Here is a 24,739-nt window from a genome sequence, read left to right on the forward strand (position 1 = left end):
ACAGCGTCGTTGATGAAGGGCCTGACCGTTGCAGTTAGGCAGCGTTTTTTGACCCTCTGCTCCACAGACTTTGGATCACACAGCTTTGAGCAGGGAACTGCGAACTTCTGGCCGTGTCACAATGCGTACACAACTGGGTAGGATACAGCAGTAGCGTGTCAGGGTGAGCTAGCAAGAAAACCGCCTCTGGACAGTTATTGCCTTAACAAGAATATTGTGACTTTGCATTATTTTTGTTCACAAAAGTCAGACTTCTTACGAAAAAATCTGAATGAAAGACTGTTATAATTGAGGAGGTACTTCTATGTTCGGTGCAGTTCCCTGAAGTCGGTGTAGTCAGCTAGATCAAATTCATACACCCATGCAGAACCGCTAAATTACGACGCTTGTGTGCACAATCATCAACCTGAAAGAGCGCCAAACTAAACAATCGACCCCTTAAACAAGGAATTCATTGGCTGGGTATCAGGCATTTTTTGTATTTTCTCATTGTCACATAGCTTAACACCGATAGTACGGGAGAGCGCCTAGGTTTTGTGACGTCACTCTACATAGCTCTAACTTGGCAAAATGGCGTCACCAGTACTGAGAGCCCAGGTACTGGGGATAGTTCGCTATTTACTGTGTTGATAAAAAGTGTAGATTTTTAAAATAAATATTTTTATAACATCTCTGGAATACTACTTTATTAAATAATTCAGTTTTAATGGCTGACTTTATCTTCACTTAAAAGTTAATTCACCTTGAATAATGAACTTTAAGTGGCTTGAAAGAAACAACATTGTTGTTTCATGTATCTGTGGTTATGTATCATTGCCAAAGTGTCCTGGTATATGGAGGACCCCTGGGTGACTGGAGTAAACCATACAACCCTCGCCATGCACGTGACAAACATCTTCAACCAAATCCCCTGCTGGCACAGCAATAGATAGATTCGAGAAAACAATGGAGCCATTCTATCCTATCAGAAATTTATATCTATCTTAGCCAGAACTTTTAAGATTCTTTTCATTTGTTTTATTTAACAAACATTTAGAAATGTACATGTAACAAATCCTGAATAAATATGTACCATAATTATTACAAAAAGATATGAATATCAAGTATGATGGTTGCAATATGTGATATTAATGCTATTCCTGACTGTACCGGTCATGAAATTAAGGCAAATGGTGGCAATGTGTGATATTAATGCTATTCCTGACTGTACCGGTCATGAAATTAAGGCAAATGGTGGCAATGTGTGATATTAATGCTATTCCTGACTGTACCGGTCATGAAATTAAGGCAAATGGTGGCAATGTGTGATATTAATGCTATTCCTGACTGTACCGGTCATGAAATTAAGGCAAATGGTGGCAATGTGTGATATTAATGCTATTCCTGACTGTACCGGTCATGAAATTAAGGCAAATGGTGGCAATATGTGATATTAATGCTATTCCTGACTGCACCTGTCATGAAATTAAAGCAAATGGTGGCAATGTGTGATATTAATGCTATTCCTGACTGCACCTGTCATGAAATTAAAGCAAATGGTGGCAATGTGTGATATTAATGCTATTCCTGACTACACCTGTCATGAAATTAAAGCAAATCACGGAAGGATTTCAATAAGATTAAGTATTGCATTAAAACCAAGGCATGAAAATACAAAGCTTACGACGGCTGAGTAATTTGTTTTATTCCGGTAGATTTTACTATGTACATGTATGTGCAAATCACGGAAGGATTTCAAAGCGATTAAATATTCCAGTAAAACAAAGATATGGAAGTACAAACCCAACGTTGTGGGGGAGGTGGGGATAAGAGACGTAATTGTAGGTCTGCTAGGTCATTTCACGATCTTTCATCTTCCGTCTGCTTGGACACCTGAAGATGAAGTATAAAGTATTTAATTTCTAGTTTCCTTAAAACTGTCACAACTACACACAGATGGAATTTGGCTTTCCCTACTTTTACATCTTATTGAATCTAGATTACCATCACATTTGTCATTTGAAGCAGTCATCATTTTTGTTTTTTTTTTCCATTCCACACATCAAATGACTCATTACACTTTGTCATCACTTTTGTCCTTGCCTAATTTTACATCACATTTGTCATTTTACTCTGCCATCACTTTTGTCTTTTTCTAATTTAACATCACAATTGTCATCTTACTCTCTCATCACTTTTGTCTTCCTCCAAATCTCATGTGTCATTTTGCTCCGCCGTCACATATGTGTTTTGTGTGTTTTTGTTATCTAACATCAGATTTTCCAAACACTTCACTGACGTCACACGTGACATTTGTCCTTCAGTCCACTGACATTAACTTCATTGGGCTAATGTTATGTATGCTCCTTCATAGTCTCACATTACGTTTGTCGTTTTCTATTCCTCGATCATGTTTGTCCCTCATTTCATTGACGTCACATTTGCCCTGTCCTAACGCTTGCGTCTTACATTCGTCTTTAGTTCGTGGTAGTCGTGGTAGTCACGAATCAAGGTATCCTAGTGACAGTCACGGACAAGGGATTCCAGTGGTGACCTCAGGGTCAAGGGATTCAAGTGGTAGTCAGTGAATCCAGAGATTCCAGTGGTAATCAGGGAGTTGAGGGATGCCAGTGGTAGTCACGGAATCAACGGAGTCCAGTGGTAATCATGGGGTACAGGGATCCAATGGTAGTCACGAAGTCAAGGAATACCAGTGGTAATCACGGAATCAAGGGAGTCCTGTGGTAATCACGAAGTCAAGGAATACCAGTGGTAGTCACGGAATCAAGGGAGTCCTGTAGTAATCACAGAGTCAAGGGATTCCAACAGTAGTCACGGAATCAGATCATCAGATCACCAGTTCAGTGGAGTCAAAGTGTCAAGGGAGTCTTGGTCACATATTGGTTGGAGTCAAGAAGTCAGTGTTACATCTCCGATTTCATTTCCTTCACGGAACGCGTAATATGCAAGGCTTTGACGCTTCATATTCATCAACAATGCAAACTGATCATCCACGAATATAGAAATATCTTAGAAAAAACAGTGCCCTAACAAGCATTCGAGGACCAGTGTTTTTTGAAAGGAGATGAGGTTTATTGCACAAGGGCCACATCAGTTGTACTCTTACCTCAGTGATTCGATAAAAAGGATTCATCCCTTGACGCAGTCTTCTGTACCAGCGGTGTCCCTTGACAGTGGCGATGACTGCATACAAAATCACCGCGGCGCAAATTACCGCCATTACAATCACGCCAGTCAGAAGACCATTCGATGACCGTTGATTTTTAGAGTTAGTAGGTCTATCTACCGCTACAACAAAGGATATACAGTTTGCAATTACATGTTTTAGGAAGCGCAGAAACACGAATGTTTTCCTAACACTGTAAAGCCAAATTGTTAAGTTCAAAGCAAACTTCCTTAATGATTACATTCAGATTATGTTTCTTTATTTATTTTTTATTTAATTGCTGTTTAAAACCATATGTAAGATCTAGTTTTGCGTATATGATAAAGGTCAGTCTAATGGGCGAGCAATGCCCTGGGTAAAAAGCATTGACCTTTGGCATTTGTTTGACCAAGGGTAGTATTTAACGAAGTAGTGATTGCCATTTCTTACAAATATAATACATGTAAAGCTGGCACTCGTCACAGTCAACTGCAATGCTCTTCTCTGCTGTACGCGATCGCTGTCCTTCACCGTGTCTTATGTGTACATGCATTTTTCACGTCGAGTGGCATGTTCTTCATACCTGTCCTTGTGAAGTCTACGTGTTGTCTGTCCAATATGTTTAATAAAATGCGTAAGTTAAGGCAAGGGGAGTTTCTATACTTGTGGTTGTTTAAATATACTGTGCTTATTAGAAATCACTTTTATTGCTGCGTTTTTTTTTACACTTATTTAACGAAATTTGACAGCTACAAGAGGACAGGTCATGGTTGATTGCTGTATTTCAGTTAGAATTTACCATGCGCATTTGGAATTGCTATTTGTCTAATGTAGGCGGTAAACAGCTGGCGGTGATGTAGTAGTCGACGGTGCTTGCCTTTAAATGTCTGGGACGTGCTAGTTGGGGATTCACAGAGGGAGTGTATAGACTTCCAGCCTTCACTGTTTTGTTTACACTTGCTCATTGCTTGCGCAGCCAAGGCCTCGTTGAACACCAACTGCATTGCAGGTATACGGTACGCATGTCGGTATATCGCACGGCTGAAAATTCACAGGGTTTGTCAAAGGTCCACACCTATGTACACTGTAACCTACACCATGGGTGAAACGTCTTTCTCCGCCAGTTGTATACAAGTTTAGAATCGTCATACAAAGGTTGATACTTATATATGATATTACGTTGTTCTATCTTTTCGCCTTTCATCTCTGTGAAAACTAAGGAAAAAAAAAACCCATCTGACTCGTAAATCGACATCTTGGTTCCGAGTTAGGCCTACAGGCGATATCACGTTCGTTTTCCATTTCACCGGCCTCAAATATTTAACAGAACGTGATCATATCTTCGAGTAGTCAAACTTACTTTCTTGGCAGATGTCTCCTTTATATCCGGCAGCGCAGGCGCTTTCATCACACGTTCCGTTGATATGGTTACAAGAGAAAACGTTTTTACAGTGACATTCGTTCTTACATTTATCTCCGAAACGGCCGGTCGCACATTCTAAAACAAGACAATGATATACAAGTACGTGGAAAAATAATGTGCCATTTGTGCAAAAGAGAAAATTGACATCGTTCTCAACGAACCAGAGATTCGTCGTTCTCATCAAATCAGACATTCTTTGTTCTCACCAAAGTAGACATTCATTGTTCTCAGGAAATCAGACATTCTTTGTTCTCACCAAAGTAGACATTCATCGTTCTCATCAAACCAGACATTCATCACAAACAGTGACTTGAACATCATAATTATTATATAATTATGCAACATTTTAATGCTTGGATATTAGTTAGCACAATCTCTTTGTTATATTTGTTTTCTGGCTTCGCTCTGAGAAGATAAAATGAAACACAAATGATGCCATAGCACCCAAATTCACGTGTGGTCACGTGCGCATGCGACTGTCTGTGTGTATGTTATCTGTTACTATAATTTTCTGACTAAGTATTCCTAAATGGTCAAACCTTCTTGGCAGTTATCTCCCTTGTATCCAGCAGCGCACCCATATTCATCGCATGTTCCGTTGGCATGGTTACACGAGGTAGCGTTCTTACAGTGACAGAAGAACTGGCATTTTTCTCCAAACCGACCGGTTTCACATGCTAATGAAAAAAAAAGTGTACAAAAAATATAAACCTGGGAAAATTTTCCACAATGTTCTAAAGAATCGTTTCCCGTGTGCGTCGTCAATATTACAAATTCAGTTTGTTGCAGCACTCTGATCATTGACTCATAGGCTATTTATCTACATACTCCTCACATCGCATGCGCCGTTCATTACGTTTGCTTTACATCACTGCCAAATTTTCAACAGAAATCCTGCACTACCTCTGAGTGACTGTGCTCATTTTGATGGGGCAGGAATTGATGTCAGAAAGCACAAAAACTCTCTTTCTCTCTCAACTCTTTCTTCTAATAATGCTTGATACACATGTACATTCTCTTTATCTAAATCTCACAAAGGTGCACACGGACACATTAAATAATTTTATTTTAGAGTGTTGATTAAATGTACACGTGCGGACATCAGTAATGATGTTCAAACAAGCCCATGTTTGTCGAGCAATCTCCTAAGTCCAAGCTTCTCTACTGGTCTTCATGGTGACAGTGATGTATAGTGAGCTCAGCGACACAGGTGGTAAAAGAAGTATGACTTCGCTTTTGCTTTGTCCCCAATATCTGTGTTCAAACGCTTCGATCTTCGAATTTTTGCAAAAGTTTTGGATATAGAGACTCATGACTCATAGTGTCACATGAACAGGTGAGACAGATCTGTATCCATGTCAGCCTCCATTGAGTCTTGTCTGTCAGCAGAGAACACAGATCTCCATGGTGAGAACACAGCGAACGACAGATCCAGAGTCTAGCCTCCTTATGCTACACATTTACAAGACTCCCACCGTCCCGGCCGCCAACCCAATGAATGAGAGCCCCAAGTGAGTCCGGCCTACACATGGCACAACCCGGATAACCTGGCTTACAACTCATCGTATTACAGCCTTAAATGAGTTCGGCCCACACATGCGACAAGAATCTAGAAATCCCGGTTGACAAACCAGTATGTGACAGCCTTAAATTAGTGTGACCTGCACATGCCACAAGAGAACCCTGACATCCCGGCTTACATCCCATTATGTCACAGTCCACGTCAAACGCGACTTACCTCTATCACAAGATGGCTGTTGCTATTCCGCTTCACACCTCAGTATATTACAGTCTACAACAAATTCGAGGTGTCCCTTGATGTCCGGCTTCACGTCCAAGTGTGTCACAGTCTGCATCAAACATGACTTCCCTCTATCACAAGATGACCCTTGGTATCCCGTTTAACAGCCCAGTGTGTCACAGTCCACATCAAATGTGACCTACCTCTGTCACAAGATGACCCTTGTTATCCCGCTTAACAGCCCAGTGTGTCACAGTCCACATCAAATGTGACCTACCTCTATCACAAGATGACCCTTGGTATCCCGCTTAACAGGCCAGTGTGTCACAGTCCACATCAAATGTGACTTCCCTCTATCACAAGATGCCCCCTTGTATCTCGCCTAATAGCCCAGTGTGTCACTGTCCATATTAAATGTGACCTACCTCTATCATAAAATGACCCTTGGTATCTCGCTTAACAGCCCAGTGTGTCACTGTCCACATCAAATGTGACTTACCTCTATCACAAGATGCCCCCTGGTATCTCGCCTAATAGCCCAGTGTGTCACTGTCCATATTAAATGTGACCTACCTCTATCATAAAATGACCCGTGGTATCTCGCTTAACAGCCCAGTGTGTCACAGTCCACATCAAATGTAACTTACCTTGATCACAAGAGGACCGTTGGTATCCAGCTTAACAAACCAATGTGTCACAGTCCATATCAGATGGGACTACCCTCTATCATAAAATGACCCTTGGTATCTTGCTTAACAGCCCAGTGTGTCACAGTCCACATCAAATGTGACTTACCTCGATCACAAGATGACCCTTGGTACCCCGCTTCACAGACCAGTGTGTCACAGCCCACATCAAATGTGACTTACCTCGATCACAAGATGACCCTTGGTACCCCGCTTTACAGCCCAGTGTGTCACAGCCCACATCAAATGTGACTTACCTCTATCACAAGAACGCCCTTGATATCCCGGTTCACAGCCAAGTGTGTCACAGGTTCCGTCAACTTTGTTACAAGACTCCTGGTTCTTGCAGTGGCAAATTTTCTGGCAATTCACATGGTACCTTCCTGTATCGCATTCTGGAACATTCAGGGCGAAGGAGTTTTCGTCTACACATAATAAAATTTACTTGATTTCCACATACTACAATCGTGTTTAAGTGAAAAAAAAAAGAACAAAGAGAAGAAAGTAAAAATGATATGATTTACCTATTTTATGGTCGTTCAGAACGGCCTTTTACGTAGTCTTTTGATGTCGGTCATAATTCATATTGCAATTCTGGAGAACTGTTTTGTGTAAGTGCAGAGAGGCTGAAATTATTTAAAAGCATTTGGAGAATTGTTGTGTGTGAGTGGAGAGAAATAATATAACTTCTCAAGGATGAATAAGGGATAAAAGTGTTTTTTCTTCTCAACTTCCTGAGAAGGAGTGTTTTGTGTGTATTTGTGGCATTCGTTACATGGAATTGATTTTTTACAACAGAATGAAAATAAAGTCGGACGGCGATTCCGAGGGTCGGCTCTATACGCCGTGCAAATATCAATGATAACTGCTCTAAAAAGCAAAAATTAGAGACGAAAAAATACTGGATTTGAACCCGGGACTTCCAGGTAACGCATACTTTAGGTCCAATACTAAGACTTCTTCTCACAGCCGAGAGCGAAAGACAGAAAGAAAGCGCTGTTGCAAGTTTAACGCCCATCCCCACAATGAACTCCTGTAATTAGTTTGATGCAGTCTGGCACGAAGCTCCCGTGTTAAGTACATGAGAGACTGTCAAGCAGTTTGAAAACATTTGCTGCTAATTTCATGAAAAACTATACAACACAGGTGAAAACAATGAGCAATTGGAAATCAGTGGCCTTAAATGCAGCAGAATAATCGTTGATTGTCAACGCCAATTTTTCAAGCTTTATGTACCTATGGTCAGAGTGAACAAGAATATAAATTTTTTTTAGGAAAATCAGTTCAATAGTTGTTGAGAAAAAAGGCTTTTAATTTCGCAATGGTCCTCAAACCACGCGGCCAATTTACAGAGGGCCGATCTACTAATTACCATATTTTTGTGAGACTTCGAGTTAAGAATAAACATACCGATCGAAGAAAGCTTATATGTGCAATATAATTAAGAATGTCACTTTCATTTCGGTCTGCGTCGAGTATTTTATTGAAACGATAAAAATCCCCAGACTGGTTAATTTTTGTCCATGTCTGTATTATGCCACAGTAAATAAACAGTAAGAATAAAAACAAGACAAATACCTTGCTGGCAGTTGTCTCCTGTGTATCCTGCGTAACAACCACGCCCGCAATGCCCGGTGGTTCTGTTGCAATCTGAATGACTCGGATAACAGTGACATTTACCCTGGCATCCCTCTCCAAACTCACCATAATAGCACTCTGCAAAAGAATAGATTGACTGAATCCCCTGTCGCCTGTACCTGACGAAGCTTCTGACGTCAGCTTGTAATGACTCGGTAGCGGACAAACTTTGTGAAGTCACCCCTACTGGTGCAAGCACCTAACAAACCTTCTGACATCACCTCGACCGGTGTCGGTATCAGACAAGCTTGGTGACGTCACCTGTGCTGATCCAGACACCTGGAAAACCAGCTGACCTCACACTTTCAGGTCCGGGTAGCACACAAACTTTTTAATGTCACCTCTCCTGGTGCAGGTACATAGCAAAGCCGCTGATGGCATCTCGTCCAACAACAGTCGCTGTACGCTTTAATTAAATTGCGCATGCGGAGCAAATATAAAATAAATGTATATACATAGGGCCTATACTCTCAAGTCAGTAGAATAACCATCCTTCATTGACTGAATCATACATATACTGGCGCAAAACACTTTTCTGCTTTTAATGAACGTAAGTACATGTTGCAAATGTACTTACATTGTACAAAAATGTCGCTTTTGACTCTTTTGGTTCCGACAACTGTCGTCTATCTCCAGTAACTCACGGCAGACGGAGGCTGATCTGGCCACCAGGTGTCGCCTGTGTCAATAGCTTTGGGGAATCCCCGCCATTACAATGAGTCATATTAAATAAATAATAAAGGTTTAACTTGTTAAATTGTAAGTCAGTCTTTATTCTATAACGATTGCTCTTCTCAATTAGCCTATGCCATCGTCAGTTTGTCACCACAGACCCAGGAATAATACATGACTTTACGTCACTCTTTCATCGCGATCGTGATTTTATGGGAACAAGAACAACATCGACAGTTTACGACAATGCATATTTACTCTATATGAATGCATTTTATGTGATTAAAAGGATTTGCTAAATTATTTTATGTGGATGGTACACATAGGGATTTTAGACATCGAACATATATGTAAGCTGGACACACGTATATAGCTTAGCAGCAGACGTTTAACAGATTGTGGGTCATTCAAGGGGAGTAACTCGTGTATTTAATTGCCGCAACAAACGGAAATATAAGCCTATTTTCTTTCAATTATGCCGAGCAGAATCCAAAATAATTATGCCTTTAGCCTTTGCATACTATTAGAGCAATGTCTAAACATTATGAAATGATCCGTCGATAATGATAATAATCAAGGAGATGCTAACTATGGACATTTTAAAACCATTGTTTCCTAAAATTTCTTAATTAATTAAATTTTAAAAAATCCAAACAGGATTCAATTTTTTGTCGACATGTCAGCAAGATACTCACAGAAGTTATCTTCATCCTGGATATAATTCTGATAGGCTAATTTGCACCATCTTGCGTACATTTGTTAAAATACAAAAACCTGGAAAATCTAAGACACTCTCGGTTACCATGACAACTGTCAGTGTGAACAATGCGTGTTGGCTAGGTATGTTTTTGGGCGAGTTTTATGCAAATTAGGCTTGAGCTGCTTGTGATATGAAGTGAATATAATACCGCGGTTGAAGGAAATGGAGTACATGTGGAACACACCTTTGCTTGAGATAGTGCATCTATCTCATGTCAAGATGGTATTGTAAAAACTTTGAATATTATCTACTTTTATAAAAACGTGGTACAGTTGTGATTGTGTGCGTGGGTTATTATCCGTTGTTCGCTGCGTACCACTTTGGCAGTTGTGTCCCTTGTACCCGGCCGCACAACCTTGGACATCGCAAGTTCCGTCAGATTTGTTACAGGAGGACTCGTTTTTGCAATGGCAGACAGAGTTGCAACTGAATCCAAAAGTACCTTCTGGGCATTCTGAGCAAAACAGAGAAAAAAACACATGAAAGAATTGCTTGGTATAACCCTGCATGAATCCTAGCTGTTCATTTCCCGTATTTTTTTTCCTAAATGACGATGCCTAAGATTTATAACTTCGCCACAAGGCGACGAGATTTGAGAGCACTTTTGGGAAAAACTCATTTAACAAAATTTTGTTAACGACTCAATTAAGCCATTACAAAGGTGACCATGTAGGGCCATCTAACATCTCAACCGTGTTTATGCGAACAGTTACAATAAAAGCGTTACTGAGATAGCTTTACACCTCGTCTTGCTTTGTGCCAAGATCTCATAAATCTCATTTTGGTGAACTCATAAACGGACCATCCAATGATTAAACGTGAAATATGATTGGCTATGTAGCGGATTTGACCCGTTGGATAGCATACAGCAATATCTCTCCGAGGTGACTGGAAATAGTTGGCTACCTAGTTAACAAGGTCACTATCTAACTCTAATTTTATTAACACAGTTGGGCTTTGAGAACTGTACTTTTGATATTTTTCTACCGATTGACGGCTTCGCTCACAAGGTTGTGAACATAATCGGTATAAGGACATTGTTTACCTCTTCGCAGCCTGAGCTGTGGTTTGGACACTTCAATTACCTGTATAACAGTCGGTTCCGTTGAATCCAGATCGACATCCATAGTAGCAATCTCCCGTTATTCCATCACAGTTGTGATTATGTGGTTGACAGTTACAAAGACGGTCACACTGGTCGCCAAACCAGAACACTCCACACCCTGGCAAATAGACATGATCAATATGGCACCTGCACGACACAGGCAGGATTTAAAATACTTCACACACAGGTACCACTACCAGTAATCGTATCTGGCGACAGGTAAACTTTGAAAATGTTCCATCGCTCTACAGACAATTTCCAAGATTACAGAGAGAATACTACAGGTGAACTATGATTACAGTATGGACATTGTCATTCGTCGTACATACAGTTAAAATTAGAAAAAGTGAAATCAAGGGAGGTAATTCAGTACATCTGTATTTATCAAGCGTTTAAACGTTGCTGTAAGTCTTTAGGTGTTTTTTCAAACAACGAAATAACGGATTTTTTTTCTCGACAACTCGGCTTTGTATATCCCAGAAATGCATAATTACCATGGTAAGATAAATATTCTAATGAAGTCATCAACAATATTAATGACAGATCAGCACAGTGGTGTACACTTGGTGCGTCCTATAAATTGTGACTCTTGTGTGTTGACTTGACACAGAGTCCTATCTTCAGGTCGTTTATTACCTACTTATCATTAACAACAGCTCCCAGGGTATCTCGCAAACCATCATAAATTTGGTCTAGGTATTTTGTCGACCATGACTCGAGGTGTTTAGTGACTGTGGAAAATTTCTTATCAAGAGCTGACAGTTTCCAGGCTGTATAGTTAATTTTACCGAGAAGAAAAAGTTTAATAATAAAAAAGAATTTTCACGTCTGTCGACAGGTTAAATTCCTAGCTTTGTTTGCCGAGGCTTTCTTGAGAAATCCATCGCCCTACCGTTACAGACAATTTGACGGCAAGAGGAGATAACTGCAAGAGAATTATTAAACTTCACGACAAGGCACCTATCTGTTACCCGTGCGCATGGGCTATATTTCTTAACTTCCGGACAAACAAGTATTGTATTGAGCAACGACAACAAAAACTCGCTGTATTAAGCATATTATGATCCATTTCTTTTGACAAGTCGCCTATATTCAGCTCTCTATATATCAGTCATTCTCACAACCAAAATCGCCTTTAGTCAGTAAGACGTAGGAACGAAAGCTCCACCCATCAATATGTTGGAAGTCAATATTCTTGCAAAGAAAATGGAATAAGAGAACTTTTTCTAATGTATAATATAATTTATAATTCTTCCCAAGCCTTTTTAGGCACCAAGAAATCATTACTTCGGGTGACATCAAAACCAGTGGCATGCTGGATACTGGGCGGAGTAAATTTAAACCCTGTTTCTGACATTACCATATTTGCACGTTTGCACTTTTTGGTATAATATAACCATCATAAATGAGGTTTGTTTTGTCTCTTGTAGTATAGGATCCCACAGCAGTAGGGTTGCATGTCATGAAATTCTGTTACACAAAAAACAATGCAGTCTCTTTGCTGAGACAGTAGTGTAACTGTATTACTGCATGGAGTTTGTTCAAACTGCATGCTGATCTAGCTATTGCAAAACAAACTACTCCCCACGCCCATTCCCCAGCATTCCACCTGTCTTTGAATAATTATGACGTCCCCCGGGGCAATGATTTCTTGATGTTGAGATCAGTCTCATGGAGTTTAGCAAGATGAAACAGAAAAAGGATTCTAACTGTATTTTACTTGCAATAATATAGATGTACAATGCATCAATGTGTAGGGCTTGTGTTACGTGTGATTGATTAAATGAAATTTTCGTAGCAAGTATGACTGATGACAGCTGGATATAGGCAATAAGTGCTATAATCCGACCCCTATGGCCCAGTTGTTAGATCGTCCGCTTCACGGGTGAGATCCAGGGCCAATGCTGGGTTGTGTCACACCAAAGACTTTAAAGGAGTAAGTTATAACTTCCTCGCTTGGCGTTAAACATTAAAGGAAAGAACAACCACTGGTTGACCCGTATCAGCATAATGGTTCGGGTGGGGCGCCTTGCTTGCCTTTGGTAAGTCGTATTCAGTGAAACAGCACTAGATAAAAGAGCGGTGGGAATTCGTCTTGCAGCAAGGAGACATATTACATGCATTCACTCACTCTCTCGCTAAATAATGTACTACAATACACATTATTATACTTCCTGGAGTAATGTCCACACGGTTAAATGATGTTCCTGGAAACATGATATACAACCACCACGCACTCAAGTAAGGCAGCGTCACGCTCACAAAAGCAATGCCGCTCCTTCATCAGGCAACCGCCATCGATGTTGTGATAACATTCAAAGAACACGTGCGTGTTTTCTGCTTGATTGCAACGTAAAAAACCGAACGATGGCTTGCTCAGCCATCGATATAGACATTTATAGATTTATAACACCAGTCTCACACATTTTATATCATATCTGATGTTGTATGACACAGTCAGTGCTGCCATGAACCGTGCGTGACACAATCACATACATTGAATTTAAAAAAAAATAGAGATCTACGCATTCATTTACTCACTGTATATTTCCATTTCGCGAATAGCAAGGCTCGTTGTCTTGGGAACGCGTAGTTTAACGTATAGACCATTCAGGGGTTGAGTACAGTTGATGACGTATTCTGACTGGCCAATAGTTGTGTTATCCCTGTAGCACAGTTTGGAGTTAATGAAATCGCTGGTTTCACTGACGTAAATCTCAAACCCGGATATGTTGTTCAGGTCTGTGGCTGCATAACAAAAATGTTAAAACGTGAGAGACACCAAACTGCACATATGTACATATCTCCGTCGTTTCTCCTACTCCCTCATTAGGTCCAAGTTTATTATAATTTAGCTTAATCAACTTTTCCTAAAAGCTGCATATTACTATACCTACATTTGACAGTCTGTAGTCGTCATATGACTGAAGAATTGTTAGGTACGACGTTACGCCCAAAGCATTCATTCATGTTACCGTTTGTTTGATTGGTTTGCTTGTTGTTTCATTGATTTGCCTGTTTGGTCCGCTGACTAGGGTTTCAGGTAGGTTTCAACATTATTTCAGTCATATCACAACATGCTTGCGGCGAACACCATGCCAAAGTCACGACCGTGCCTTCCTGTAATAGGCCGGATTCAGTGTCGACATGTCGACACTGGTGGATCATGCAAAACTGTAAGTGAAAATATTTGTTTATTTCATTGTTATCTAACGCTATTCTTCCTAAAATTATCCGACAAGGGGGTGGAAACAATAAATGGCTGTGTGGATCTTTTTTTGCTTAACTTATATGAAAGCAAATTTTTTTTGTCACCCCAAATTTTATTTTTATGAAGTGTATTCATTTATCTATTTCTTTTTTGTTTCTGTTTCACGTTATCCGAAAATGATGCATATAATATTACAGGTAAATTATAATAAAACAGTTTATTCAATGTGATTAGGCAAAAAACAAATCTTTCGAAAAATTCAGTACGCCAAAAAATTAAGTTTTAATCAATTCTTACAATGTGAACTGTTTTATCACCTGGTGGTCTTGGTGCGAAGTACATGTACATTGTTCGACATCGCTGTCAAGGAAACTGCTAAAGCAGTCTAACCCCTAAAGGTTCTTCACTGAAACCTAAAGTTTCACAGAGAACATATGACAGATCTTCATTTCCGAGAGTGCACCTGTCGCATGCAATTCTGCAACCACTGAACTCACCAATGCAGTCGCTGTGTGTTGAACTCCAGATCATGCTGGCTTCCTCTCCGGCCGTAAGTGGGAAGGTCTTCCAGCAACCTTCGGATGGTCGTGGGTTTCCCTCGGGCTATGCCCAGTTTTCTCCCATCATAATGCTGGCCGCCGTCGTATAAGTGAAATATTTTTTAGTGCGGCGTAAAACACCTATCAAGTAAATAAATAAATTGAACGCCACGTTCCTTGAAATCTTTTCGTCCCTACAATTTAAGCACGAACCATATATCATTAAAATTTAGTAAAAAAGAATGATATAAATTTCTGCAATGGCGCGCCGGGTCCAAGGTACTCTGATCGCTGTTGGAGACCTACGTGGCTTAGTGGAAGGTTTGACATCAACCTGCGGATGGTTCGGGGGTTCCCCGGGCGCCGCCCACATTCCTCCCACCGAAATGCTGGTTCCCATTGTTCAAGTAAAATACTGTACTCTTGGGTACAATGTAAAACACCAATGAAATGTATTAGCATATAGTAAAGGTTTACTACGATACCAATGTGCAGGCAAATCGTCACGACAAAGGCGGAATTGCGTTGTGAGTTCAAGTCTGTCTCATGCTGACTCCTCCGGCCGTGGTTAAGAATGTTTTCCTGCCACCTGCGGATGGTTGTGGGATTCTACCAGGCTCTGCCCGGTTTCCTTTCAACCTGGCGCCGTCGTATAAGTGAAATATTCATATTACAGCGTTGGACATCAAATAAATAAATAAATAAATAAATAAACAATAGACTACACAGATTCGGCTCAAAGGTGGAAGAGATTCGCATTGAAGATCTGATGTACTGTACCTCCGTTATATATCCTCATGGAATAGATAGTAGTACGAAAGTTCCACCTTTTGATCCACACTGTTAGATACGGGTTTGCTTCTTCCCGAGAACGAAATACCGTGGACAAGTTCCCGTCAAAAGCCATGGAGTCTATGTTGTCTATGTGAAATTCGCTGCTGGAATCCACATTCCATTGCAAAAAAGCAATGTTTTCTGTAGAACAAGAATAAAAAATGTCACATTTTAGTTAATAGTGAATAGTTAATGAGGGCTCGTGTTATTTTGTGCTACGAAATTTTATTCATTTTTGCTTTGCGTAAACCACCGACTTTGCAAGTTACTTACGATTGATTTCATTTATTTGATTGGTGTTTTACGCCGCACTAAAGAATATTTCACTTTTTCGACGGCGACCAGCATTATGGTGGGAGGAAACCGGGCAGTGCCAGGGGGAAACCCACGACCATCCACAGGTTGTTGCCAGACCTTCCCACTTACGGCCGGAGAGGAAGACAGCATGAGCTGGACTCCAACTCATTGCGACTGCATTGGTGAGAGACTGCATGTGTTCAATAGTTGCAGAATTGCATGCAACAGGTGCACTCTCGGAAATGAAGATCTGTCATATGTTCTCTGTGAAGCTTTAGGTTTCAGTGAAGAACCTTTAGGGCTACAATGCTCAAGCAGTTTCTTTGACAGCGATGTCGAACACTGTACATGTACTTCGCACCAGGACCACCAGGTGATAAAACAGACGGTTTTCTGGGTCAGAATATAAGCTGTGTTTATTTATTGATTTATTTTCATTCTGTCAGAGAATTTACAACCATCCAACTACACCACGTTCACAGTTATTAATATTCGTGTCACCGTATAAGGTGCAATCTTAAATTGAAATGTCATAAATCCAACATTTTCTCAGTGGTGAAGGGGGTGGAGAAGCGTTTATACTGCCAAATTAACACTGGGTAAAGTCATTCAAATTTAACAATTTACAAAATGGTACTAAAATGTTGTAATCTAACTTTATCGTAACGCAGTTTAAACATATTTTGGTATATTTTGTTTCAAAACATTTGGAGATTCTGAACACGTATTTATAGCAAATGAGTTTAATGACAGAGCTGTTTTAGCTCACACCTGACTTGAACGCATTTTTAATATTAATTTCGATAATTTAATATGGTGACAAACAACTCTTTTTAAGCAGTTTACGAACACGTTTCTCAATAGGAATTTCTTAGGTATCACGAAAAAATAAGTTGAACAGCGTTCATTTGTAAAGGTCGTACACATGGTTAACATGCACCAAAACATGACTACATGATTCTTGTTTTCTTGATGGACGCGGCTGTTTGTAGAGTTGTATGTACATAGCTTTCAGCAATGCCTTTACATTAATACCTTCTCCCCAACGGTGTGATTTCTTTTATAGGAAAGGCTAACACTATTTGTATAATCATCATCATCGCACTGTAAATATTTCTTTGGGGCGAAGAGCCTTAACGCCATAGAAGACACTAACGTTAAGTATATGGAAGATAGCAAACCGTTAAACTCAATGCACAGTGACAGTTTGACTTATTTTATTAGAATCTGTTCAATCTTGTAAAATACATTGAAAGTTTCATTTTTCTAAGATGGCCTTTTCTAAGATGAAAACGTTCATAGAGTGTTAACTATGCTGTTGTTCTGTGCTACACCGAGGCGAAGGAGGCCTAGACCGGGCTATACGTCAAATATCGCCATAGTGGCATATCTGCCGCATTGGGTGTTTAGGAAGGAGGTTTTGCCGATCTGGGTGTATGAGACACCCAATAAGAGTTCTGGTCAGAGGGCAATTGACCGGACAGCAAAGAAAGTACTCTGAGGGATAATAAATATACAGCAGGCTTCGTGCAGTCTCTAGACGACATAATTCCCGACATGTCCGATCACATCTTTGTCACGTAGGCCTACTCTCCAAAAAATAATGTGTTAAGATTCCTTGATCCCAGAATGTATTCTATTATTGCGCCAGAGTAGTCTGTTAAACATAGTATTGATTTTCTATTAATTCAACATGAAGACTGCTTTACACCGACATGATATTATGCTGAACATGACAAAGTCTATGGCAAACATAATGTAATAACATAAAGAGTGCATGCTCGCATCACCAAGACAACAGACCTTTCTGTCACAAGAAACAGATTGTTATATCGTGAGTTTATTTATTTATTTATTTATTCATTTGATTGGTATTTTACGCCGTAATCAAGAAATATTTCACTAATACGAACGGCGGCCAGTGTTATGGAGGGTGGAAACCGGGCACAGCCCGGGGGAAACCCTCTACCATCCGCAGGTTGCTGACAGAACTTACGGCCGGCCGGAGAGGAAGCCAGCATGAGGTGGACTTGAACTCACAGCGACCGCTGGGTCATTACGCTGTGCTAGCGCGCTAACCAACTCAGCCACGAAAGCCCCTATTTCTTGTGTATACAGTAAAATAGGTGTTGTCCCTTATTAAGAAGTACACGATTAGCATAGTTGTACTCTAGCTCTGAGATCGGGTGGCCATGTTCCCGGTTTAGCTTCTATACTAACAACCCGCTCTAAATCGTTACATTCGCTAACATGGAACTCGGTCCTCTCGCCTATGCTGTCCTCAAAGTCGCAACGTTGTGGTCCACAAAAAGAGGTGTCCCATGATCTTGAAGTAAACCATTATGCGGGTATAAATAAGGACCACAACATGGCAAATAACGCAAATCTACCCCCCTCGGACAGTATCAGAACTTCGCAAACTGCCCATTTTCGAATCACGTAACTCCGTTGTTATGGTGAAACTCGGGTGCACTTCCCAAATGTAAGATCATCTACTTTTTTCACAATAGTTGATTATAGCTCCTTTCTTTTTTGTTCATTATTAACACGTAAATTAAAGTTAAGACTTCCAAACAATTTGTCAATCTCCTTTTAGATCGGATATAGTTCATTGATTTCAACCAGATCTTTCCACTACAATATCTTTTTCCAGACAATGCCGAGTGCGGCCGACTCAAATTGAAAATGGCGGTTAGCGACGTTTACCTTGCTATAGATGCAACAGGTACATTTGTGTTAATTGTGACGTTGTGGTCTCTATTATTTAGGAATAACAAGGCGTCATGAAGTAAGAACAGCAGAAGCATTACAGGAAACATGTTTCTGTATCGTACATCTTCGACATGTTGAGAACAGCACAAGCGAAAAAAACGTGAGAAAAAACAGATCTCAGATCTATGTTGTACTCACCCCTCTGACACGTGGGACCGCTCCACCCCGGCTGACATCCCAGATCCCCACACCCCATCACATGCTCAGGCAGACAATTCTTCTCGGACGTGTTACAGCGGCAGGTTAGTTCACAGGGAGAGCGATGGGTGTTACATTGACCTATAGAGACGGATTGGTTGACTGCTTGTTACAGTTACAGGTAAAGGATGTTGTTAATAACGCGATCAAAAATTACAGCTTAAGATGGCTCTTAAGAATATTTCACTCATAGTTGTACCCAAGGCAGCCACCAGCTTTTGGCTAGAAACTGACAAATCTTTTCACTGGTGACGAACATCTGTCCACCCGATGCCATTGTGAGCTCTAGGTGTATGTCATATTATTTTGTGGAATCAAATGATCTCTAACTAACTTCCAAAAAAGTCATTTTACCGTATACATGTAGGGGTGGCCGATAATTTATTTCTCTGATGTTATTTTCTACTTGATATTTTTATTTTCGTCTGTTTTTCTTTTACAAGGAAAAGAAACAACCGAAAATACATAGAGGCCTACATGCAGGATTGCGAGGTGGCTATCTGGTATAACCTTTGGTCTCATGTAGAATTTCCTTCAGCACTTTGGCAAACTAGAATTTAACATATTCAAATTTTAATGTTTAATCATGAAAATAAGACAATATTTATATATTACCTATATGTGTTCACATCAGCAGCAGGGATACGATAAAAAAAGAAAACAAAGCAAAATTAAATTGACCGGCCTCAGATATATTACATTTTTTTTATTACAAACTCCAGTCCAAAAAAAAATCCCTAATTCCACGACAAGAACGCTACAGTTCCTGTTCGACAGTATATTATATTCTGTGAATACACAACTGAAGTAGACTGTTGACATGGATGACGATTAAATGCATTGTTCAAACAATCTAGTATTTTTTTACAGAAATATTTTGCGATCAGTCTTGGTTACTGTACACTAAAAAAAAACTAATCTGTTAAAATTAACAGAAATTCTGTTATCTGAGTAATGCCACAATGTGTTCTGTTACTGCAGCAGATCAATCTGTTAAATATAACACACATATTCTATCAATTCAAAGTGACCATTCTGTTAGACTCACATGGCATTATGTTTAATTTGACAGAATAGCCTTTCTGTTTAATTTAACACATTCATTTTTTGCGTTTACATTCACAGCCAGTTATTGGGTTACACAGGCACGGTGTTCCAGACATTGCTTCATGACTGTCCAGCCAAAGTGCAGTAAAGGCACAAATAACAGTGAAATCTTTAGGCACATGATGGGAAGTTAATTTTGAAATGAGTGTACACAAGGCAATGGTAGTTCAATTCCGCAAACCTATTGCAGATACGTGTATTTGAACAATATATTTTGGTAAAAACTATTTTATTTCTTTAAGCATCCTCTAAGTCTGGTTCCTTAGCATTGTTTTCATGTTACTGTACGTGAAATCCAACAAGAACACAGCATTTTGAGTAATTTTACACCAGTCACGTCTCGTAAATTGCAGGTAACTTCACTGAATTGTTTTTGTTTTTTCCATTAATTCTGCTTAAGCCAAAGGGCTATATGGGAGGCGCAATTTGCTACTATGTGGGGCAGAGGTGGTTAGCGTGTCATGCTGCAATCACTCAGGGACCTCTCATCTATGCTGTCGCTATCAGCGTGTCCAGCTTATGTTGGCTTCCTCAGTATATCACAATGCCTGCCGGCAATCTGCAGATGATCGTGGGATTCCACCGGGTTCTTCCCGGTTTCCTCCCACCATCATATTGCTGGCCGGTTTCGTATAGGTGAAGTATTCTTCAGTACGGTATAAAACGCCAATCAATTAAATAAATACATTTGCCATTAATTAAGTATTTACGTAAACAGACAGAACAAACTCAAAGTAAATTAATAAGAGACCGTATTTCATCGGTTACGTGTGACTATTTGCCGGATATCACACAGTCGTCCCTGCTCTGGTTTTACTCTCTATGCTACACGTCTGTCACACTGTCGTCCCTGCTCTGGTTTTACTCTCTATGCTGTACGCCTATCACACTGTGGTCGCTGCTCTGGTTTTACTCTCTAAACTCCACGTCTATCATATAGTCTTCGCTGCGGTGGTTTTACTCTCTATGCTGTACGTCTATGACAATGTCGTCACTGCTGTGGTTTTACTCTCTATGCTGCACGTCTGTCACACTGTCGTCGCTGCTGTGGTCTTACTCTCTATGTTGCACGTCTGTCACACTGTCGTCGCTGCTCTGGTCTTACTCTCTATGCTGCACGTCTGTCACACAGTCGTCGGTGCTCTGGCTTTACTCTCTATGCTGTAAGTCTATCACACTGTCGTCGCTGTTCTGGCTTTACTCTCTATACTGTTCGTCTATCACACTGTCGTCGCTGCTGTAGTTTTACTCTCCATGCTGTACGTCTATCACATTGTCGTCACTGCTGTGGTTTTACTCTCCATGCTGTACGTCTATCACACAGTCGTCGCTGCTGTGGTTTTACTCTCTCTGCTGTACGTCTATCACACTGTCGTCGCTGCTGTGGTTTTGCTCTCTATGCTGCACGTCTATCACACTGTCTTCGCTGCTGTTGTGGTTTTACTCTCTATACTGTACGTCTATCACACTGTCTTCGCTGCTGTGGTTTTACTCTCTCTACTGTACGTCAATCACACTGTCAACGCTGCTGTGGTTTTACTCTCTCTGCTGTACATCTATAACACTGTCTTCGCTGCTGTGGTTTTACTCTCTGTGTTGTGCGTCCTAATGGCATTATTTTGTAAAGTATTTCTCAGTGGTAAAATTCAGCCAAATATTGCGTGTACATGTATTCATTGTAAAACGTACTTCAGATAACTCACCTACAAAATATCCGTTGTGCTGTTGTCTGTCTCTAATGTGAGGGGTTGGGGTGGGGGGTGGGGGGTGGGGGTGGGGGATCCCTGACTCAGTCGGTAAGGGCGCTAGCGCAGCGTAAAGACCCGGCAGCCTCTCACCAATGCGGTCGCTGTGAGTTTAAGTCCAGCTCATGCTGGCTTCCTCTCCGGCCATAAGTGGGAAGGTCTGCCGGCAAACTGCGGATGGTCGTGGGTTTCCACCGGGGTGTGCCCGGTTTCCACCCACGATAATTCTGGCCACCGTCGTATAAGTAAAATATTCTTGAGTACGGTGTAAAACACCAATCAAATAAATAAATAAATAAATAAATCTAATGTGAGGAGAATCCACATAAAAAAATCCTCTTCTTCAACTATAAACTTATCTGACTAGCGAGTCAACTGAGTTCAATAAGGCATTTCATAATACAAAAACGCTTCGTTAAGCAGATCAGCTGGGTAAAGGAACACTAGGATGAGTTCCGTTCTACATTACGTGACCCAATTTAGCAAGTACAGTAGATTAAGGGAAAATTTGACACAGTCTGTTTATTTTCTAGCATTTGTCAGTTACGCCACTTAAGGCACTGCCTGCTAATAGACATGTAGTCTGAGTCAGATGGCAAATATGGTTCGAAATATATTGTTTCTGAAGTGTTATCTAACTATCACCGCCAAGAGAGTGATGTTTTTGCCTGATGGATAGAGCATTCAGATCTGCTGATCTGTGCCATAGTTCCGTCAATTCTCCTTATCTCAAGATTAGTGGCTGTACATGCAGCTATGCTCATTACATCCATGTGCTTATTTGAACAGTTCCAAACAAAGCCCGACTATCTCTGTACTTGATCTGAGAATTATCCGTGACTTACGACAATACATTTTCAATTTGATGTCATGCCTAAAATCTCGACAGTCTTTTCGAAAGCTAAGAAAGTTACTTACCAGAAATATCCAATGGCATGATGAAGACGACAAAAATTGATATCAGCAGACATAATATTTTCTCCATTTTTTGTTAACACTGTTATGGGACGGTATAGTCGATGTTCTAGGATTTGTTGACTGTGCAAAATGCTGTAGTTTGTGCATATTTTTTATCTAAAGTCGGGAATATCCGCTTTGAAGAAAGGGGTACATAACAGGATGTGTGTTAACCTTGTGCAATAGACATGCAACACATCAATATCTTTATAGCACAAACCGTAACGGCTAACTAACAGGATATCCGTATCCTTGATTCATATACCCTGTAGATCGTGTTTTTTTCAATTCGTGAGCAGCTACTTAGATATGTGCATCGTCGAGTCGCGCTTTCTTAGTTTTTTTAATTATTTAATGTTTTGAAGACAACGGTACAATCATACGTCAGGTTATACATATCAGTACGACAGTGAAACAAAATCAGTGATAACATTGTCTTCAGTGAGTCCTCCAGTTTCATTTTTTGGCTAAAAATCCTACAGGTGTTTTACAATCACTGTCTTCTGAGGTTTCCATTAAGGTATGGAACAGACCATATATATTTACGAGTATATTGTCATTTCATAAACTGACAGCCAAAAGAAACTTTACAAAGAGTTCAAATCAATTTACTTTGCCAAAGCGGTTTCCGGTTTCTCCCACCACAATGATAGCCGCCGTCGTATACGTGAAATATTCTTGAGTACGGTGTACCAATCAATTCTTGAAAACACCAATCAATCAAAAAATAAAATCTTCTATGTCATTTTTAATGCATGGGGTAATTTCTCTTCCTGTCACATCTATAAGTGTTTTGTTTGAAACAAGTTTTCGTTTTCCCAAGCCATGCGGATCTGACGCCGGGCTGCCGTGAGTGTCATTAAACACTGCAGGTAGTTTTGACATCAGCAACGGGTTAGTCCTAACTAAGCCATACAACCAAATCTCTCAGCACAAATCTTCAGCCACATGTTCTTCCTATAGAAACCCAATTTGCGACATCATGTAGCCTTAGGTTCGTGGTGCACGGAAGACGGACACTGCGTTTCGCCCTCACAGTTCATTGGTACAAATGCTCTGCGTGTATATGAACTCGAATTACCCAGCAAGCTCTGTTATTTCTGTATCTGTACCCATATCTCACGTGTGTTATTTATCTCATTTGTTACTTCTAAATCATAATTCTTACTCTCAAGTAAATACATTCTTTAATGTATACGAATCACCAAAGCATATAATGTTTAAAAAAAAAACACATAAACATAATGTGCATATATAAATAGATAATACATGATGTCAATTGTACTGTCTGTGGCTCAGTTAGTTAGCGCGTTAGTGCAGCGTAATGACCCAGGAGCCTCTCTCCGATGCGCTCGCTGTGAGTTCAAGTCCAGCTCATGCTGGCTTCCTCTCCGGCCGTACGTGGGAAGGTCTGCCAGCAGCCTGCGGGTGGTCATGGGTTTTCCCCGGGCTCGTCAAGGTTTTCTCCCACCATAATGCTGGCCGCCGTCGTATAAGTGAAATATTCGTGAGTGCGGCGTAAAACACCAATCAAATAAATAAATCAATGTAAACTCAGAAATTAATTATCAATGTAAAATGTATGAATTAAAGTGCTGATCTTACTCCACGTGATATCCGCATGGGAAGACACCCATAAACCAGCATTCCAACACTAACCCTGATCAACGCTGATGAGATGAAGAGCCTTGATCATAGCGGGAATGTCTTGTCATTACCTGCACTAGGATGCCCATTTAGACGTTTTGTATAAAATGCAGGGGAATGTGACTGGCACATATTTCGAGCTTTTGCCTCAGTCAGGTTCCAAACAGGTGGTGTAAGAAATCAGCCCTAAACTTACAGCGCTTTTGGTGTTTGTCTGTTGTTTATTTGCACGATTTTCATTTCTGTGTAAAAGCTCAATTCC

The 24,739-nt window shown here is 40.4% G+C and overlaps 1 protein-coding gene and 1 long non-coding RNA gene across 2 annotated transcripts; both read right to left on the reverse strand.

Moving 5' to 3' along the window:
* Positions 1-897: 897 nt before the first annotated feature.
* LOC135463172 (multiple epidermal growth factor-like domains protein 11) lies at positions 898-14,124 on the reverse strand. The gene is made up of 9 exons (XM_064740491.1): positions 13,712-14,124; positions 11,151-11,288; positions 10,382-10,519; positions 8,574-8,711; positions 7,253-7,390; positions 5,108-5,245; positions 4,506-4,643; positions 3,107-3,288; positions 898-1,872 (listed from the first exon to the last, which is right to left on the reverse strand). Exons 1-9 carry the CDS (start codon positions 13,722-13,724, stop codon positions 1,840-1,842), a joined length of 1,056 nt encoding a protein of 351 aa, XP_064596561.1. The 5' UTR covers positions 13,725-14,124; the 3' UTR covers positions 898-1,839.
* Positions 14,125-15,706: 1,582 nt separating this feature from the next.
* LOC135463173 (uncharacterized) lies at positions 15,707-22,904 on the reverse strand. Its single transcript, XR_010443533.1, has 3 exons — positions 22,792-22,904; positions 18,962-19,102; positions 15,707-15,895 (listed from the first exon to the last, which is right to left on the reverse strand). It is a non-coding gene; the product is annotated as an uncharacterized LOC135463173 (long non-coding RNA).
* Positions 22,905-24,739: the final 1,835 nt, after the last annotated feature.

This window comes from Liolophura sinensis, chromosome 2 (genome assembly GCF_032854445.1).
Source record: "Liolophura sinensis isolate JHLJ2023 chromosome 2, CUHK_Ljap_v2, whole genome shotgun sequence".
Classification (NCBI taxonomy): Eukaryota; Metazoa; Mollusca; class Polyplacophora; order Chitonida; family Chitonidae; genus Liolophura; species Liolophura sinensis.